The sequence below is a fragment of the Lissotriton vulgaris genome, chromosome 1_1 (assembly GCF_964263255.1).
Source record: "Lissotriton vulgaris chromosome 1_1, aLisVul1.2, whole genome shotgun sequence".
NCBI lineage: Eukaryota > Metazoa > Chordata > Amphibia > Caudata > Salamandridae > Lissotriton > Lissotriton vulgaris.
Window position 1 is genome coordinate 833,170,421 of NC_141685.1, and position 18,033 is coordinate 833,188,453.

Here is an 18,033-nt window from a genome sequence, read left to right on the forward strand (position 1 = left end):
GCTTTTAAATGTTTGTAAATCATTCCCTAGGACTATATTTTCAGCACCCTTTCCTTTCACAGTTAGCCTCTACCTTCCGATTTTAGATTTGTGGACAATGTTAATTGACAATGTAAATTAATGATAATTAACATACTTTGGAAAATAGTGTGCTTCTTCACAATGTGGGAAAATACCCGAGCAACTATAAAAAAATAAAAAGGGTGCACTATTTAACCACTTTATTTGACTCTAGTAGATACTAACCTCTCCAAGAACACGGAAAAGGGAACTCTTTCCACATCCGTTGGGACCACAAACCAGGACATTTGCTCCAGATTTCACCTGTAAGACAAATTAAAAAACAATTGCATTTTCAAAAATTATACTTTTGAACCTATTGTGAATAAAAAACAAAGGTCTTTGAAGAACCATGTGACAACTTGAGGAACAAAAGCGATACAATGATAAATGGTGATGCTTGAAAAATATGAAATGAATTAGTACAACTGTCAACCAAGACTCTCCTATTGACAATTTAGAATGAATAGTGTACCTCGGACTATGTTTATCTTGGAGTCATCTTTTCTTTAATCGTCTGTAATCTTTTCAACAGAACAACTACTTACATTTTTTTAAAGAAATTTTTATCACCCATACAATCCAGATTTGAGCACCAGAAAGTGAGCACTTTGAACCATTAAAAATGGCCATGAATGAAGACAGATTCACACAATAAAAAAAGCTGTACGCTATCAACTAGGAAGTTTGGATGATGTGGATCCAAGAATAACACACCTGGCACAATTTGTAACAACCAACCTATTGTGTATTTTTACTGTAAAGCTTGCTGATGTCACAATGATAAAGACAGGGAAAATGAAAAGCTTTAGCAGCTGCAGGGTAGGAAGTGCTATCGGGACATGTGAAAGATAAAAGAACTGATGAACAAGTTACTTACCTTCAGTAACGATATATCTGTAAGAGACATATTAATTATAGATTCCTTACCTTAGAATTACCCCCAGGCGTCAGACTGGATCCGATGAATTTTTTCTCAGCAGTACCCCTGCGCGTCAGTAGGTGGCGTCGGTGGACTGAGTTAGTCAGGGGCATCGTGATCGCCGGGATTTATTTATTTTATTTATGAAATTTATTGAGCGCGAACAATTGCCCAAGGGCGTCTCGGCGCTGTGAATGAGGCAGAAAGAAACAAGAACTGAATTATTGGTCAAAGAGCCATGTTTTAATTTTTCTTCTGAAGATAAGAGTAGGAGCTGATCTGATCTCTAGATCAAGGGAGTTCCAAAGTTTGGCGGTTGCAATGTGGAAGCTGCGATCTCCCCATGCAACTGTTCTGGTGCGAGGGACTGTCATAGTGAAATTATTCATGGACCGAAGTGAACGATTGGGGACATGAAACGTGAATGGATCAATGAGAAAGCGCGGGCCTTGTTTGTGCGCGGCTTTATAAGCTATACAGAGTGCCTTGAATTTTATCCTTTTGTTAACTGTAAGCCAGTGGTAGTTTTTTATAGTGTTGGTAATGGATTTGAATTTGGGGGTGCCAGAAAGTAGTCTGGCTGCAGCATTTTGTACAGATTGTAACCTCTTAATGACCTTCTTTTGGGCATTCATTAAAAGTCCGTTACAATAGTCCACTGAGGACATAACAAATGATGTAACCAGAGTTTTACCAGAGTTGGGGGGAAGATAAGGAAGAATCTTTTTTATAGTTTTCAGTTTAAAGAAAGAAGATGACACCGTGGTATTGACATGAGCTGAATAAGAGAGTGTTTTATCTAATGTTATACCAAGGTTTTTGACCTTGGTAACAGGGGGTGGGGGAGGACCCAAATCAGTAGGCCACCATACATCAGACCATAAAGGGGTAAGTTTGCCAAAAGTCATTACCTCTGTCTTGTTGGAGTTTAACTTAAGACAGTTAGATGACATCTAATGACTGATGGCTAGCATGCCCTGTTGGAAACTGGCAGCTATTTGTTCTCCATTGTCTTAGATGGTAAGAACCAGCTGGGTGTCATCCGCATAGGATGTTAGGCTCATCTCCCAGTCCTTGATTACCCTTGCCAGATCAGTGACGTAGATATTGAATAGGGTTGGACTAAGGGACGAGCCTTGAGGAACACCAAAGGGTAAGGTCAGTTGTTCTGATAAAAATGTATCTAGCTGCACCGTCTGAGTACAGCCTGTTAGGAAGGATCTTATGAGATCTTTAGCTTTGGCTTGGATGCCAATGGCATTGACACGGTCGATGGTATCTACGTTCGACGTTGTGGTATCTACTTAGATGCTGCCCCTGCACGCTGAAGTCAGTTCTTTACATGCCAGAAGCCCAGAGCCATGCAAGACACTGACCACTGGTGCAGGACACTAGGGCCCTGAAAGGGAGTCCCTTACTCTAGAAGTCAGTTGACAGAACAGAGAGGATTGCTGGGGCGGTAAGGAATCTTTAACTAATATGTCTCTTACAAATATATTGTTACTGAAGGTAAGTAACTTATTCATCTGAAAGAGACCATTAGTTATAGAGGTCTTACCTTGGAATAGATACCCCAGCAATACCAACCCCAGAAGTGGGTCAGCGAACTAAGTTCACACCAGAAAGTCCTGGAGAACTGAACGGCAAAATAAGCAGTCTTTCCGGACTGGATTATCCAGACAGAAATGCTTAGTTAAAGTGTGCATTGATGCACAAGTGGCTGCATGGCAGTCGTCACTGAGGAGGGACTCCACATTTCAAAGCAGTAGTGGCTGCAATCGCCCTGGTGGAATGGGTGCGCAGTCCTACAGGAGGCTCCTTTTTCGCCAAAGAGTAGCAGATCTTAATGAAAAGGACGACCCATCGAGAGATAGTCCGTTTTTGCACAGCCCTGTCTTTCTTGGTGCCCACATAACCAACAAAGAGTTGATCGTCCACCCGGAATTGTTTTGTGCAATTCAAATAAAAAGGATAATGCACGTTTTGGATCCGGACAGTAGAGTCTCTCCTCCTTGGAAGGAGGCGGGAAGAAGGTGGGCACAGTGATGGCCTGTCTTATGTGGAAAGAGACAACCACTTTGGGAAGAAAAGAAGCTCTAGTTCGAAGGACAACTTTGTCCGGATGAAAAGCAAGGAAAGAAGGTTTAGGAGAAAGAGCCTGAAGCTCACTCACCCTGTGAGCAGAGGTGATGGCAACCAGAAAAGCAGTCTTTAAGTTCAAGAGTCTGAGAGGACAATTATGTAGTGGCTCAAAAGGAGCACATATAAGGCAAGTTAAGACCAGATTCAAGTCCCACTGGGGCATTGCAAAAGGAATAGGAGGAAAAAGGGGAGTAATCTATACACAATGGGGGACTTCAAAGGAGAAGGCTGATCAGGAAGGCAAAGAAAGGCCGAAATGGCCGAAAGATAGCCTTGAAGGGTGCCCAGAGCAGAGCCCTGCTGGGTCAAAGAAAGAATGAAGAGGAGAACCTCTGAAAGAGGGGCAGAAAGGGGGTCCACGGCCTTTGCTGAGCACCATGCCACAAATGTGTTCCTTCTAGAGGCATATACCGCTTTAGTGGAGGGACGCCTGGGAGCCAAGATGACATACACGGGAGGAAGGTTGAAATCTGTCAACTGTCACCGCTCAATCTCCAAGCAAGGAGGTGGAGGATGGACAGGTTTGTGTGGAGAATCGTCCCCTGTTGCTGCAACAGAAGATCCCGATTGGAGGATCGATGGCTATGTTCAAGAGCTCGGGATACTGGACTCTTCCTGCCCAATCCGGAGCCACAAGAATGACTTAGGCTCGGTCGCGCTTGATCTTCTTCAGCACTCTGGGCAGAAGTGGTATAGGGGAAAGGCATATAGAAGACAGCAATTCTGAAAACCGTCGGCGAGAGAGTTCCGAATTGGAAATTCCGACACGCGGAACTGATGGCATTGCGTGTTCTCTTCGGTGGTGAACAGATCCAACCAAGGCTCTACCCACTGCTGAAAGAGACCTTGCACCACCTCGGATTGAAGATGCCATTCGTGATCCATCATGCACAGGTGGCTGAGTTTGTCCACCCAGGCGTTCGGGGAACCTGCCAAGTTCTGAACCAACAGGGACATGCCCTTATGTTCCAGCCATGACCCCCCACCACACCCGGTTTGTTGCAGTACCACATGGCAGTGATGTGGTCTATGAACACCTGCACTACTCTTACTTTGACAGAAGGAAAGAATGCTTTCAGTGCAAGGCAAATCGCCCGGAGCTCCAGAAGGTTGATGTGGAGCCCAGACTCCGCCATAGACCAGAAACCTCTATCTCCGCCTCTCCTGTGTCTCCGCCCCATCCCAGAACTGAAGAATCTGTCACCACTGTGAAGTCTGATTGGGGAAGGGAGAGGGATCTGCCGTTGACCCAATCCTGGTTAGCTAGCCACCACTGCAATTGGTTTATAGTGCCCTCCTAGATCTGGACGACATCAGAAAGATTCCCCTGATGCTGCACCCACTGGAACTTCAGGTCCCACTGCATAGCCCGCATATGCCACCTGGCATGGTCCACCAGCAGGATGCAGGAGGCCATGAGGCCCAGCAGCCTCAAGGTCAATCTCACCGAAAATTGGGATAGATACTGAAACATCGGTATCATAGCCCGAACTTGCTGCTAGGAAGGATAAGCCCAAAACTGCGCTGTATCCAGAACTGCTCCGATGAAAAGAAGCTTCTGAGAGGGAATCTGGTGAGACTTCGGCACGTGGATAGTGAACCCCAGCAAATGCAGGAGGTCCGCTGTAGCCTGAAGGTGGGAGACAACAGCCTTGGGCGAGCCCGCCTTCAACAGCCAATTGTCAAGATAGGGGAAGACTGGAATCCCTGATCTGTGCCGAGGAGCTGCAACCACTGCAATCACTTTCATGAACAACCGAGGGGCACTGGTAAGGCCAAAGGGGAGCAAGGTAAACTGAAAGTGCTTGTGCCCTACCGTGAACCGTAGGTAACGCCTGTGGGAGGCTGGCAGGACGGGAATGTGGAAGTAAGCCCATGGTCGAGGGCAGACAGGACCTGAGCGAATATCAACATTTTGTACTATTCCTTCTGGTTGAAGCGGTTGACGTCCCTGAGATCCAAGATAGGACGTCGGCCTTTGTCCTTCTTGGGCACCAGGAAGTAGTGGGAGTAACAACCGTGACCTTCTGGGACAGGGACTCCCTACATAGCTCCCTTGGCCAAGAGTAGTAACTTCCTGAGAAGAGCCAAGTGGTCCTCCGACATGCGATGGAATGTTGGTGGTATAGAGAGAGGAGTAGTCTTGAAGGAGAGGGAGTAGCCCCTTCGGACTATCTGCAAAACCTGTCTGACGTGATGTTGTGCCAGTGGGGGAGGTGATGGCGGATCCTGTCGGCCACTGGCAACTGGTGGCCCTGAAAGGTCGGACTGGAAAGCTTAGAGGCTGCTGCAGAGGAGGTGCTGGTGGACTGGCACGCCCCGCTGGCCCCCGATCCACGGCGTTGGGTCCCATGTCCCTGGCCTCGCAAAGGTTGGGTAGCTTGTGTCGGCCTGTGGACCTGGGTAGAACATGGCGGGCAACCCTTCCGTAGCCAGGAAAGGGGCAAAAGGCAGACTGCACAGGACGAGTAGTGGCAGGGAGGACAAAGAATCTGGCCATAGCTCTATAATCCTTGAAGCACTCGAGCGCATGGTCCACCTTGTCGCCAAACAGGAGATGGCCATCAAAGGGCATGTCCTAAAGAGTCAATTGGACATCCCCAGAAAAGCCAGTGGATCTTAACCAGGCTTAGCGCCTTAGGGCTACGGACCTAGAAATCGTTCTACCCAGCGAGTCGGTGTTTCCAGTCCACAGCTTATGGCGAGCTTTGCAGCGTCTCTCCCTTCTGCGACAGCACGGGAGTATGTGATCCGAGCCTCCTCCAGACACTGGCAGCACTTGCACAACCATATCCCACACAGAGTGGGTGTAACTGCCCAAGAGACTTGCAGTGTTCACCGAACGCAGTCCTAGGCTGGCGGAAGAAAACATTTTCTTCCCAAGATGGTCCAGCTTCTTGGATATCCATATCTGCAGGAGTAGAAGGGAACGTGCCTTTGGATGTTGAGGGTTGGACCACCAAGCTTTCAGGGGTAGGGTGTTGGGATAGGAAAATTGTGTCACCCCAGGCCCTGCGGTGATGTTGGGCAATCATCCTATCCACAGGAGCACTTTAGCTGGGCTTGGACCACGTGCCCAGAAGCATGTCTGTTAGGGCCTCATTGAACGGCAGCAGGGGCTCATAGGAGGCCATTGCTGGCTGAAGCACCTCAGTCAGGAGATTAGTCCTGACTGCCACTATAGGAAGCTCAAGGCTCAGGTCCTCAGATGCCCTAAGCAACACCACAGATGCCCAAAGCAACACCACAGCATAGGAGGCCCCCTCCTTCGTGGCCACGGTAGGGGGGAGAAAGCATGCCAAGGTCTGGGAAGGTATCCAGACCACTGGCCTCACCAAACTCCTCTCTCCAACCCAGCTCATCAAGCTGGTCTGTCAAAGGGTCAGGAGACTCCTCCCAGTCCTCCCCACCTTCCTCTGGCTGCCACTCAGGGTAACTGGGAAAGCCAGGTAGAAGAGTGGTACAAAAGTACCAGTCAGTGCCTGTACCGGCGTCAGTCGATGCCAGTCTGGCTCCATGTCCAAGTCGAGGGGGAGGCCGGAATCAACGCCAGCCGGGGACACCACCGGTGGCAGAGGCGTTATCTGAGGTATCGGTGACAGAGGAGGTGTTGTGAGGTCGACTGGCGATCCAGATCCAGGCCTGGATCCCTGGGAGTTCTGCGGCACCGGGACCGGATCCGCTGGCATCAAAGGCCTAGAGCTCCCAGCCGAGTTCGTGGAGCCTGAAGTCACGCCGGCGTAGTCAGGCTACCCAAAGTAGAGTGGAGAGCTTCATAACATGCATGAAGCTAGGAAGCCGACACTCCGGCTCCAGGGAAGGGAGCTCGGAGCCATCCTTGAAGGCTCCCCGGGCGTAGCCGAAGGAAGACGCCATTCAGCATCCAGTCGGCTGACTAATCTCCTGACTGAGGTGCTTCGACTTACCCGAAGACTTTGATGGGGAGTGATGGTGGTGACTCGGCTACCAGTTCCGCAACTTCCCTCTGGCCGGGACCTCGAGCAGTGCAGAGCTGACTGCCGAGTCTCCAGAAGCTTTTGGAACTGCTACAGCAAAGACTTTGGGTTCATGGCCCGACAGTCGGAGCACGACTTCGGGCTGAGTTTGTGCTCCAGCCACCAAAGGCACACGAGGTGTGGGTCTGTGACTGACATCTTGTGATGTTCGGCGATGGGACATCCCTACGCGCACCAGGAGTCGAACGACTCGAAAAAGGTCAAACAAAAGTCTAAAAATCACATGTAAAAAAATGACTAAGGGTAACGCTCTCTCCGGATCTGCGCTGGCTGGCGCGGAAAAAGAAAGAATCTACATCAGCGCGCAGGGGCGGCGTGTAAGTAGATACTGCAACTTCATCCTCAAGATCACAATGCAGAAGACGAACGTGGAGTCAACCAGCGCTACCTACCAATGTGCAGGGGTACTGCTGAGAAAAAAATTCCCCGGATCCAGCCTGACGCCTGGCGGTAATTCTAAGGTAAGGAATCTATAACTAATAGTCTCTTTTAGATCAGATTCATGCAGTGCAGAATAATAGCTAGTACCATCCTCTGAAACAACAGAGTTATTTAAGGTAATAGAATACAAATAAAAATGCACCATACTTAAAGACACTACCCCCGGGACATTATCAACATGCTTATCAAATCCATGCACAATAGGTCCCCAATTGAGCAACATGGGTGGATCTTTTTAGAGGACTACTATTGCAAGCGAGCAACTGTTCTTGCTTGAAAATCTCTAACACTACAATCACTAAAGGCTGATGAGGGATAATACTACGTGCATAAGCAACAATACAAATGTGTTTGCCCTTAGGATAAATTGTTGATTAGAACCATTAAGATTCATCCTGTGACAAACATGTTTTATAAATATCCCAAGAGCTGTGCATTCCTATAATGAGTTCTTACAAACTTAATCAGTTATTTAACAATTAGTAATCATTACCAAATCACTTCAGGAATATCAAAGGCGATACTTTAATTCTGGTGTGCAGTGTTGTATTTTACCATTGTAAGTGACTCAAAGTGCAAAATACTTTGGGTTGCATCCTGATGCCCATCATTCTGACTTTCAAAACAGTTTTAGATTAAAGACAATTCCAAAAATAGTCATGTCCTCCCTCACTGGTTTTCAGGTATACATTCTGCATAGGGTAGGAAAGCATTTTTCACTTTTGGGTTCTCCAAAGACAATGAGTATGCTTAACTTTTTTAAATGACAGATGCGTTAGGCATTCAGTCTCGCACTCTTTACTGGATCCCAAATACAGTCTATGGATAGAGTCCAAGCTATTTGTGTTAGTGGCTGTAAAAGTCTTTTCTTGTCAGCTCGCTCCATTTCAGCAATGCCTTCTGTAATTTTCAATTTTATTTTGTACTTGCCAGAGAATATAAACATTTTTAAACTTTGCTCACTGAACAAGGTTTGTTCTGTTGCGAGGATGCAAACACAAGTTTAGTATTCTAAACCACAAAAGCAGTAATGATAATTAGTTTCATAGTAGTGGTCTATGCTTGACAACATTCAACAAATTTCAACAGCCACGCGCCGAAGATCAAACCCACCCAAACTACAAACAAAAGTGAATGTTCACAATCACCTGCCAACAACTTTAAATGATAAAAGGGAAAAATAGACCATCAGGACCATTCTTCTAAACCTCCATTCACTAACATGCAAAGGTTAGGGAAACCTAGATAAACTGCCACATTGTTTCAAAGCCACAACATTACATCTGTCATCTCAGCCTCCTTAAAGGGCTCATTACACCTAATGAGTAGCAAGGATATTCAAATTAATCTCCATTTATTGTCTGTACAATATTTTGAGATCAATCCATTTCCTCTTTAATATAAAATCATGAGAAAATGATGGAAAAGAATACTTTTTGATATGGTGCCAAGATCTACGTTGCCCCCACCTCTACATTCAGGAGAACAATTTCAAAAGGATAACAAAGGCTTATGCAACCATGGGACAATGCATATACATTTGCCTTTGACGCTACAAAGTGCTCAATTCCCTTTTGGGTAGATTCTCACTGCACAAATACCACCCACATACAAGGAGTATGTGAGGTGCCCTTTGCATTTGGAAGCATGTGGACTAAACATCCATATAGGGGTCAATGCAGGTCAAATGAGTCGAAACCTTCCTATAGGTCTGTGTCCTTCAATTTTACTCTAGAAATTGAAGCTTCTTCAATGTCACCTGCACATCCCTTCTCATGAATAGCTGTTGCTCTCATTTCCTGCACGTCCCTCCACAATGTGGCTCCTGGAAGCAAATTCATATTTCCACTACAAAAGTTCAGAGAACTGTACATTTGGTCTTACCGTTTCAGTTAACTTCCCTTACTGCACAGTTGTTGGTGCTGGTAAAGGGGACTTAAATCTAATTTGGTATTGCAATAGTCAAAATGAGGATTAAATATCGGTTAAATAAAGATTCGACAAAATATGACATTTTGAGATTTCAAGAAATGTTGGTACAAAACAGGCGGTTGGTATGCATACATGGGCTAAGTAATTTCTCAGTAGTATAACTGCTCAAATATTACGTAAAAACAGTACAAAAGCTGGTAAACACAACCCAGTGAGGCACGTCTTGGTTGACAAACCACATAGTGGGAAAATAACTGGGGATACAAGGTGGTAAATTGCAATTATGAATTTGAAGTCCATTTATTACAGCCCCATATACTTCACCCTTGCGAAATAGGAAATTAACAGTAGCCTCCAGCCTAGATAAAGTATCAATGAACATTTTTTTCTATTGCAGACTATTAGTTTACAGCACCAAGCACTTTATCCTGGAATCACTGGATTCGATCTACTGTACTAGTCTTCTTTTAGATCACTAACCCACTTCTATCCCTTTAACTTGTTTTATTGTAAATTTTAATGAGAATCATGTTAATTAATGCATTGATATAATCGTCCTTGTAAATTGTGTATATTGGTGGATGTGCCACCCTTTTGTGATTTAAACTAAATCACATAAAAGTAATTTCATCATCATAGTAGGAATATAAAGAAGAGAAAAATGGGGGCTGATGGGGAGGAAATGGAGTAGGAGGTTGCCCTTTTTAACAGACAATATATACATTCCCCTGACAACTACCATGCTGATACAGAATGTAATGTGGTATCAAATGCAGATATGTATCCCCTTGGGTCATTTGCGGGCATATTTTTAACAGTATCATCAAAAGGGTAATACCTCGATAGTCACTTTATAATATCAAACATATGCATAGTTTACGCATTTGTGCGGAAAAAAAACATGGTTCACAAGGTCACTTTATAATATCAAACATATGCATAGTTTAGGCATTTGTGCAGAAATACACATGGTTCTCATTACTTCGTGGACATTGATTAAGTAGATACAAGGTTTATTTGTTATACCCTTTGTAATGGTCTTTACACTATAAGTAACGTTCTAAAATGGCGCCCGCAGTCTCAGCCCTAAAACAGTACATGCATTTTGGTAGTCCTACTCTGTCTACTGTTATTGAGCCTTGGCGCGAAAATGTGCAGCTGTTGTGATTTTAAATGTGTGCGAACGCCGTCTGTCTATTATCAGTGAGCAAGGACGTGCCCGAAACGCATCTGATGGCAGCTTTTACCCACATGTTGCACAAATAAATTCAGCAGTTGGAAATATACCTCGCCTTGGAGTGCTAATTCTGCTGTCTGCGTGCCTTTCTGTGCGGCAAGACATCGGAGATATCCATGTCTAATCGAAATAGCCCATGTCAGCAAGACTACAGGAAAGGCATCCCAGTCGGTGACTGTCGAGTGCAACATGGGGTCAACAGTGATGCTATAACGAGAGCGTAGATTAATAATCTCAGGGAGGGTTCACTACTTCAAGGGATGGGTCAAGATTTTTCCATAGAGCTTTGACTGATATCCAGGGGTATTTGGTAGACAATATTGAGTGTCCAGACTTGATGCATTTCAGCAATTCCCACCATGTGTTATTGGAGGCATCCCCCAGTGATTTCCAGGAACATAAGATAGTTTTGTGGGCCAAGGTAAACATTAAGTCCATAAGTAGCAAGTCATTCTTCAGCAGTCTAATTGTGTGCGAGGAGCTAAAAGGTCCACCAATAGAGAACAAGAAAAATTGCTTACGAAATTTAGTACGAAAAATGTAGTTGATAGCATTTTGAATGCTAGTCCAGAAATGATGTAACAAAGGGGAATTCATATAGCATATTATGTAGGTCTGCATTCTCTGAGTTGCAAGTCCAGCAACCGATTTTGTCCAGGAGACCCAGGGTTTCAATACGGTGTACGGTCTGAAAAGTTCTGTGAAGTATATGTAGTTTAGTCTGGGCAAAGTTTGGTGTTATTTTCTTATTGAATGGAGTCGTCCATAGTTTTGGCCAGTCAATGGCTAACTGATCAGGTAATCTGTCCTGGAACCAGTCAGAGCAACAATTCGGTTGGGCAGAGTTGCGTAAAAGAGGTGGTCAAAGGGCTGAGCTTAGAAGATATTTCGCAGGTCATATGTCCGCCCTTCTTAAATAATGCTTGGAGGGTCGGTAGCGAGGCTTCTTTAAACAGGAAAGCTTTGTTTGGAGATGGCTGCCTTTAGTCTTAGGAGGTCATAAAAGTTGGAGGCTGCAATGTTGTATTTTTTTTTGATGTCACAACGATAGGGGGCGCTGTTTGGAGCAGACGTTGCAACCCTCAGAAATTCGCTTCACCCTCCATGGGCCTCCTCTGGCAAGGTTAGAATCAAATTAAATATCTTTGTTGAACCAGATTCAAGCCTGTAAGGAGTGCCTAACTTTCACCATAGAGAAGGGAATGTCGATGTGAAGCAGAACATTTCTAATATGATTCAGAATCGGGTTATTAAGAATGTGATGGTCTTTGGGGGAAGGTAACAAGAGAGGGTAAAGAAAGGTGATCAGCTAATGACTGTTCAGGTGAAAGCAATTGGGGTATAAAGTCCAGGACACTGTCAAGCCATTTTGCATCTTAGGCAGCCAGAAAGACAAATTAGTACTTTTTCAAGTCTGCAAGATTTGCATTGCCTAGGTGCCTGGGTAGGTAGAGTTTTTTTTTTTTTAGGTAGATTCGTGTTTTTTTAGAATTCCAAATACATTTGTAAAATATACTGTCCATGTTAAAATACATATGAACAGAGGATTGGGGAAATTTTGTAAGTAGTTAAGAACTGGAGCAATAAACATTTTTATGGATTTGAGTTTACCCCAACATGTCAGGAACTTTTGTGACCAATCTTCCTGGCCCCTCAAAAGGTTGTGAAATTCCTGGGACTAGTTATGCTGATGGATTCGCTCAGGTCATCATTCAAGTCCTAAATATTTGAGAAAGTTTGGTTGCCATGATAGGCCTGAGGAGCCCAGGACCTCCTTGGTGCAAGTAATGTTGAGTGGACGAACCTCTGATTTATCCTTATTGAGGGGACAGCCCGAAACTAACGAGGACTCCTCGATCTAAGCCAAAATTTCAGGAAAGGCAATATCTGCACTCTGTTACTATTAAAATGTTGTAGTCATAAGCCGCCATTTTAAAACACCTGCCATCGACGTTTGGTCTGATTTGAGTTGTTACATTCATTAAAAGACACTAATTGGTTAGATGGCTAAAAGAAATAAAGACTGGGACAGAGGGCACCCTGTCTAGTGCCTTGTTTGAATGGGAATGAGTCAGACAGTACACTGTTTGTCCTACTTTTGCCACTGTAATTTCAGTACAGGGCCATCTCCATCTTTATAAACGTTTCACCCAGATTAACCCTTTCCCTGCTACCGTCGGCCAATGGCCGACGGCAGCACAACCTCCCCAGTGATGCCGTCGGCCATTGGCCGACGGCGCCCCACCCGCGCACGAAACTGCCCGCATTGCGGCGGACTTATCACCGCGGGTAACGGGTTAAAGCAAGACATTGTGATTTTCAAAACAGACCAGTCAACCTTGATGAATGCCTTTTCAGCATCACGCGATATCGCTACCAGTGGGGAATTGGGGGGTTTAACGATTTGTAAGACGTGGCCTAGTAATCTAACGTCATTGGAGTCTGCCTTTGAGAAAGCCTCCTTGATAAGGGAAAATCAAGAGGGTAATTTCGCTTCAACACGTTTGGCTAAGATTTTGGCATATACTTTGCAGTCTAAGTTAATGAGCAATATCATCCTGTAGTTCTTGGGGTAAGTGTGATCTTTACCTTGTTTAGGAATAACAACCATTATCGCTTCTGTAGTGGCCCCCCCCCCACAATGTACCCAGTCTCTGTATAGGTATGGGAGGGGTCCAGCAGGGGTAGTTGCAGTGTTCCGTGAACAATTTAATAGCTAAGCATAATTTCGATTCTGTAATAGCCTGGGTTAGGTGAAATTAGCGCTAGGCATCTAGTTTGGGAAGATTGAGTTTGTTTAGATATGCCAAGCTATCTATGGTATTAACATTTTCATTGTATAAATTCTGACAGAAGTCTAAAAATACATTGGATATTTCATGCAGGTCTAGGTGCAACTTATCTACGACAGGATAATTTGGGAGCTGTTTCGTTTATGCTTTGAGTAGCATGCTAGGACTTTACCAGCAGTGTAGAAAACACAACCATTTATTGAATTTAATTTGGTTACCCACTGCCCAGCCCTGGTGCTCAGAAGTTCATTATATTCATATTTTTCCGGTTTAGGGTGTCCAATAAAAAAAGTTACCTTCTCAGAATAATGTCTGAATTCACATTTTTTAATTTCAGTTTCTGATTTATTTATCTGCAGATTTACTGATGTGAGCAGATTGGCTCAGTATGGGTCATATCTTGTAATATGTCGGGATTAAGTCTCCAGGATTTGTCAGTTGGGGTGGCTGTGGCCAAATTCAGAGAGGCCGAAATAGCCGAATGATCCGGGATCAATCTGGGTTTGATGGTGATATCAGATCATTCTTGCCAGATTACTAGATACGAATATGTGGTCAATTCTGGAAAACGGTTGATGGGGAGGGGAAAAGAAAGTATAATCTCTGGTAGCCAGGTATTGAATACACATGGTGTCTACTAGGGAGTAACTGGAGCACATCTTGTGGAGCAGCTTATGGGATGAAAATTGCCTAAATTTGGCTCTCAAACTATGGTCTATGATGGGATTGAGTGGAAGATTAAAGTAGTCCCCCATTATTAGCCGAGAGTCATTAGGGAGTCCAGCACTCAGTCAGTGTGTTTCCAGAAATTTGTATCTATTTGCATTAAGTGCATAAATATTCAGCACATATAATTCTTTACCGGATTTCGACAGTTTGAGTATTCATCTCCTATTCTAATCAGCAAGTTATCTAAAACTGTAATTTTCGCTTGTTTGGGTATGACAGCGAGTACCCCCTTCTTTTGTGAAGGTGAGCCTATGATCTTGGAGATCCAGGGGACTTTAAAGGAGTGGATGCGAGTTGTAGAAAGTTTAGATTATTGCAGCAGAAGTATGTCACTTTTTAATTACTATGTGTACTCAAGAATTTCCCTCCTCTTCACCAGGTGGTGCAACCCCTTTGTGTTAAGTGATAGTAACTTTAATGAAGTAGTCTTCAGCGCAGAGGGTACGAGGACACGACAGAGGGACAGATTACTCATATTCATCACAATACGTTGCATAAGGGGACTACTTGTGATTACAGTGTCTTGTGATAAAGGTATACGGATATGTTCAGCATAGGCATAAGCATAACATGGGGAAGAGGGCAACCGGAAAAAAGGGTAGGAGAGAGGGGAAAAAGAAAAAACATACAATTAGAGACTACCAACTCTGTAACCCACCTTACCCAACCTGAAAATGGAATAGCATAGGACCCAAAGGAGGAGACCAGACATCTCCTGGGCGCCACAAAAGAAATACGCAAATATGTAAATTAGCACAAGTGCAAACGCAATGGTCCTAATGTATTGTGTAGCGTGGGCTTTACTAGAGCAATGAAAATGAGTATCCAACTGTGACAATCTGAGCAAATAAGGATAACATAAAAATTCTAAACATGCAAATGGTCTATTCTTTTTTTGCAGAGATAGACTTATCTTCAAGGTCACTGATGCATTGTTCTCCTATGGATAGCTTGTCCATTATTTGTTTTTATGTCAGACCTCATAACAGCCACATCTTGTTGCCTAATGTCCATGCTGATTTTTGTTGTTTGAGCCAGTTGTCAGACGTCAGACAGCTTTTTATGAATGGTATCTATTGATTCTGGGAGAGGGGGCTCTGGGTTGGTAAGTTTTGTACAACAAAACAAACAAGATGATGGACGGAATGTTGCACAATGGCAAAACATTCACCCCCAGTCACATATCTTGGTTTAATCCATCGTTATTTTGCTCACCAAGCCACCCCAGTTCAGACATGGCCATATGCAAATCAGTCTTGACGCTGTGCCTCATGGGAACAGTCCAGCCCAAACTGCCAAGCCAAGTCTTCCATGGACCGGAATCAAGCATCCTAGGACCGGTTTCTGGCTATCAGCAGTCTTCAGCCAGGATAGCTTGACTCCAGTGGCGCAGTGAGCACGGGACCCATGTCTGGGCATACCCTTCCCACCTAGGGCTAACAGCAAAACAAACACGACTGATTTGCATATGGCCATATCTGAACTGGGGTGGCTTGGTGAGCATAATAATGATGGATTAAACCCAGATCTGTGACTGGGGGTGAATGTTTTGCCATTGTGCAACATTCCGTCCATCATCTTGGGTGTTTTGGTAAGTTTTGTACCAGGCTTAGAGTTTCTCAGCCATCGTATTATTTTAGTAGTCGCAAAGCAAGCTAAGGAGGGTGGTAGCAGGCTAGGGAGGAAGATCAGCCACCACTTTGCAGGGTTGCAAGCAGTAAGAAGAGGTCACTTGAATGGGGTCACTAGGCAGCTGTATCCGAGGTGTCACCACAGCAACAGTCTAGTGGGGATCGTATCAGCCATCATAGGTTGTGCTATGGTCATAGCAGTAATCAATGGAATACAGAGTCATTACGCTTAGTTGGTGGCAAGTGAATAAAGCCTTCTGTTTCTGAGGTGAAGCATGTACACCTCCTCTGTAGCAGACTAGTATTGGGGTGCAGATCTTAGCAGTGTCTCAGCATTTGGATCCCGTGTTGGGGCGCAAGAAGATAGTTGCAGTTATGAGGACTAGAGCCAAGGCTCAAGAAGTATTTCCAACATAGAGGGAGGCAAACAGGTGTAGGCAAAGGAGCAATAGTGAGGCCTATGGCCTCAGCCGGATAAAAAAAAAAAACGAAGCAACCGGTTAGGGTCACAAAAGCCACAAAGATATAATAGCCACCAATACATTCACACACCCATCTTTTAGAGAGTTGCTCACATGGCTTATTAGACTCTGATGCAGGAGGGTAGTCAGAGCGCCTTGGGTCACGAACGACTATGGCCTATCATACACTTACGAGTGCAGAGGGACTCATGCAACTGTGACAGCGGTTGCAGGCACAGTGTGACCAGTGTTATATTTCTGGAGCGAGAGATGCAGCCCCTTTCACTTATCTGTGTATGCGGGCGGGCAGAAAGCCACTGGAGTAGGCCCAGAAGTGGAGGTGCCATGAGGTTAGGGTTCAGTATTCCTAACAAGAATAGGCATATTTAGTCAGTCAAATAATAAGTTGCTCACTTCATTATTCCTTGCTGGGAGGAATTTGCTGGTGTCTTATTTAAAAATTCGCTGGCGACCGTTGCATTCTCACTGGATCATTAAGTACAGCAGCAAGGCTGGGAGCGCCAGCGTGAGAAGTCAGGAAGCTGCTGGGAGCCACTACAGCATTCCCTGTGTGAGCTTTTTTCTTTGTGCCCGGGGTGTAAATACTGCATTGGACTTATCTTTGAGTCGAGGATATGGTGCTGAGGAGTCCAAGCTTTTGCTCAGGCGGCAAGTTTCCTTTGCATCACACCACACCCCCTACAAACTAAGACATTTTGAAATTGAGGTGCAACAATGTCATATCATAAAGGTCACATCTTTACTCTCTAAAGACCACCCAACCAAAAAAAAACAAAAAAAAAAACAACAAAAGAGGATTCGTCACAATATTATGCCAATCATAAGCTGACCAATGTGACAAAAAAAGACAGTATTATTTAAATATCCAAATCTCAGGTTGTGTGACTTCTGAAAGATTCCCCACTTTGTGTTTCAAATCACATTTTTTTAAATAGAGCTAGCACATACCTCAAAATTAAGATCTCGTATTAAAATGTCTCCATTTGGTGTTGCTAGTGGTACATGATCGAACCTGGATGCAAATAAAAAAAAGACATGATTGCATTTTTAAACCACTCACAAATATCTCTTAAAAGAATGTGAGCTTTCTAAACGTATTTACATAGTAACATTGTTTTCTTTCCATACTTAATAATGTGGTCAGCGTGGATGATTTCTCCAGTTCCAAGAATGATGGGACTATCCTGGATTCCTTCTTTTTCTGAAATTTGAAAAGAAAACTGCTGTAGGACAGGTGATACAACACAACGAATCCTAAAGTAAGATTAATAAAGGGCAAGTGCTGTAATTGCCTTTGTCCTGCTGAGAAACCATGGTGCGTTCGTATTTGCCCCGATTTAAATCCTTCAGAACTTGCATCAGCTCCGTAATCCGTGCAGTGAATCTAAAAACAAAGCAAAGATTGGGTGCTATATGAAAGAATAAGTCACAACAAGCATTTGCAATGCAATAGGTCTCGCATTAGGAACGTTTGAGCTATTGGTCTTGTAAATGACTATTTTTTAAAAAATTTGTTTTTGAAAATAGCTAAATTAATAGCTGTCATTCAATAGTTATAACTTTCGCAAATATGACACCTATAGCATTTGTAATGCAACATGTTTTGTATTTACGTGACTTGGATGTATTGATATTACAAATAACAATGG

At 44.2% G+C, this 18,033-nt stretch overlaps 1 protein-coding gene across 1 annotated transcript in view; it reads right to left on the reverse strand.

Annotated features, from left to right (window-relative positions):
- ABCD3 (ATP binding cassette subfamily D member 3) overlaps positions 1-18,033 on the reverse strand; it is a 370,248-nt gene that overhangs the window by 105,785 nt on the left and 246,430 nt on the right. Inside the window, exons 14-17 of the mRNA XM_086957398.1 lie at positions 17,677-17,768; positions 17,513-17,585; positions 17,333-17,396; positions 247-324 (exon numbers count right to left, since the gene is read on the reverse strand). Coding sequence (XP_086813524.1) covers positions 247-324; positions 17,333-17,396; positions 17,513-17,585; positions 17,677-17,768 — 307 coding nt within the window. The remainder of the gene's footprint in view (positions 1-246; positions 325-17,332; positions 17,397-17,512; positions 17,586-17,676; positions 17,769-18,033) is intronic.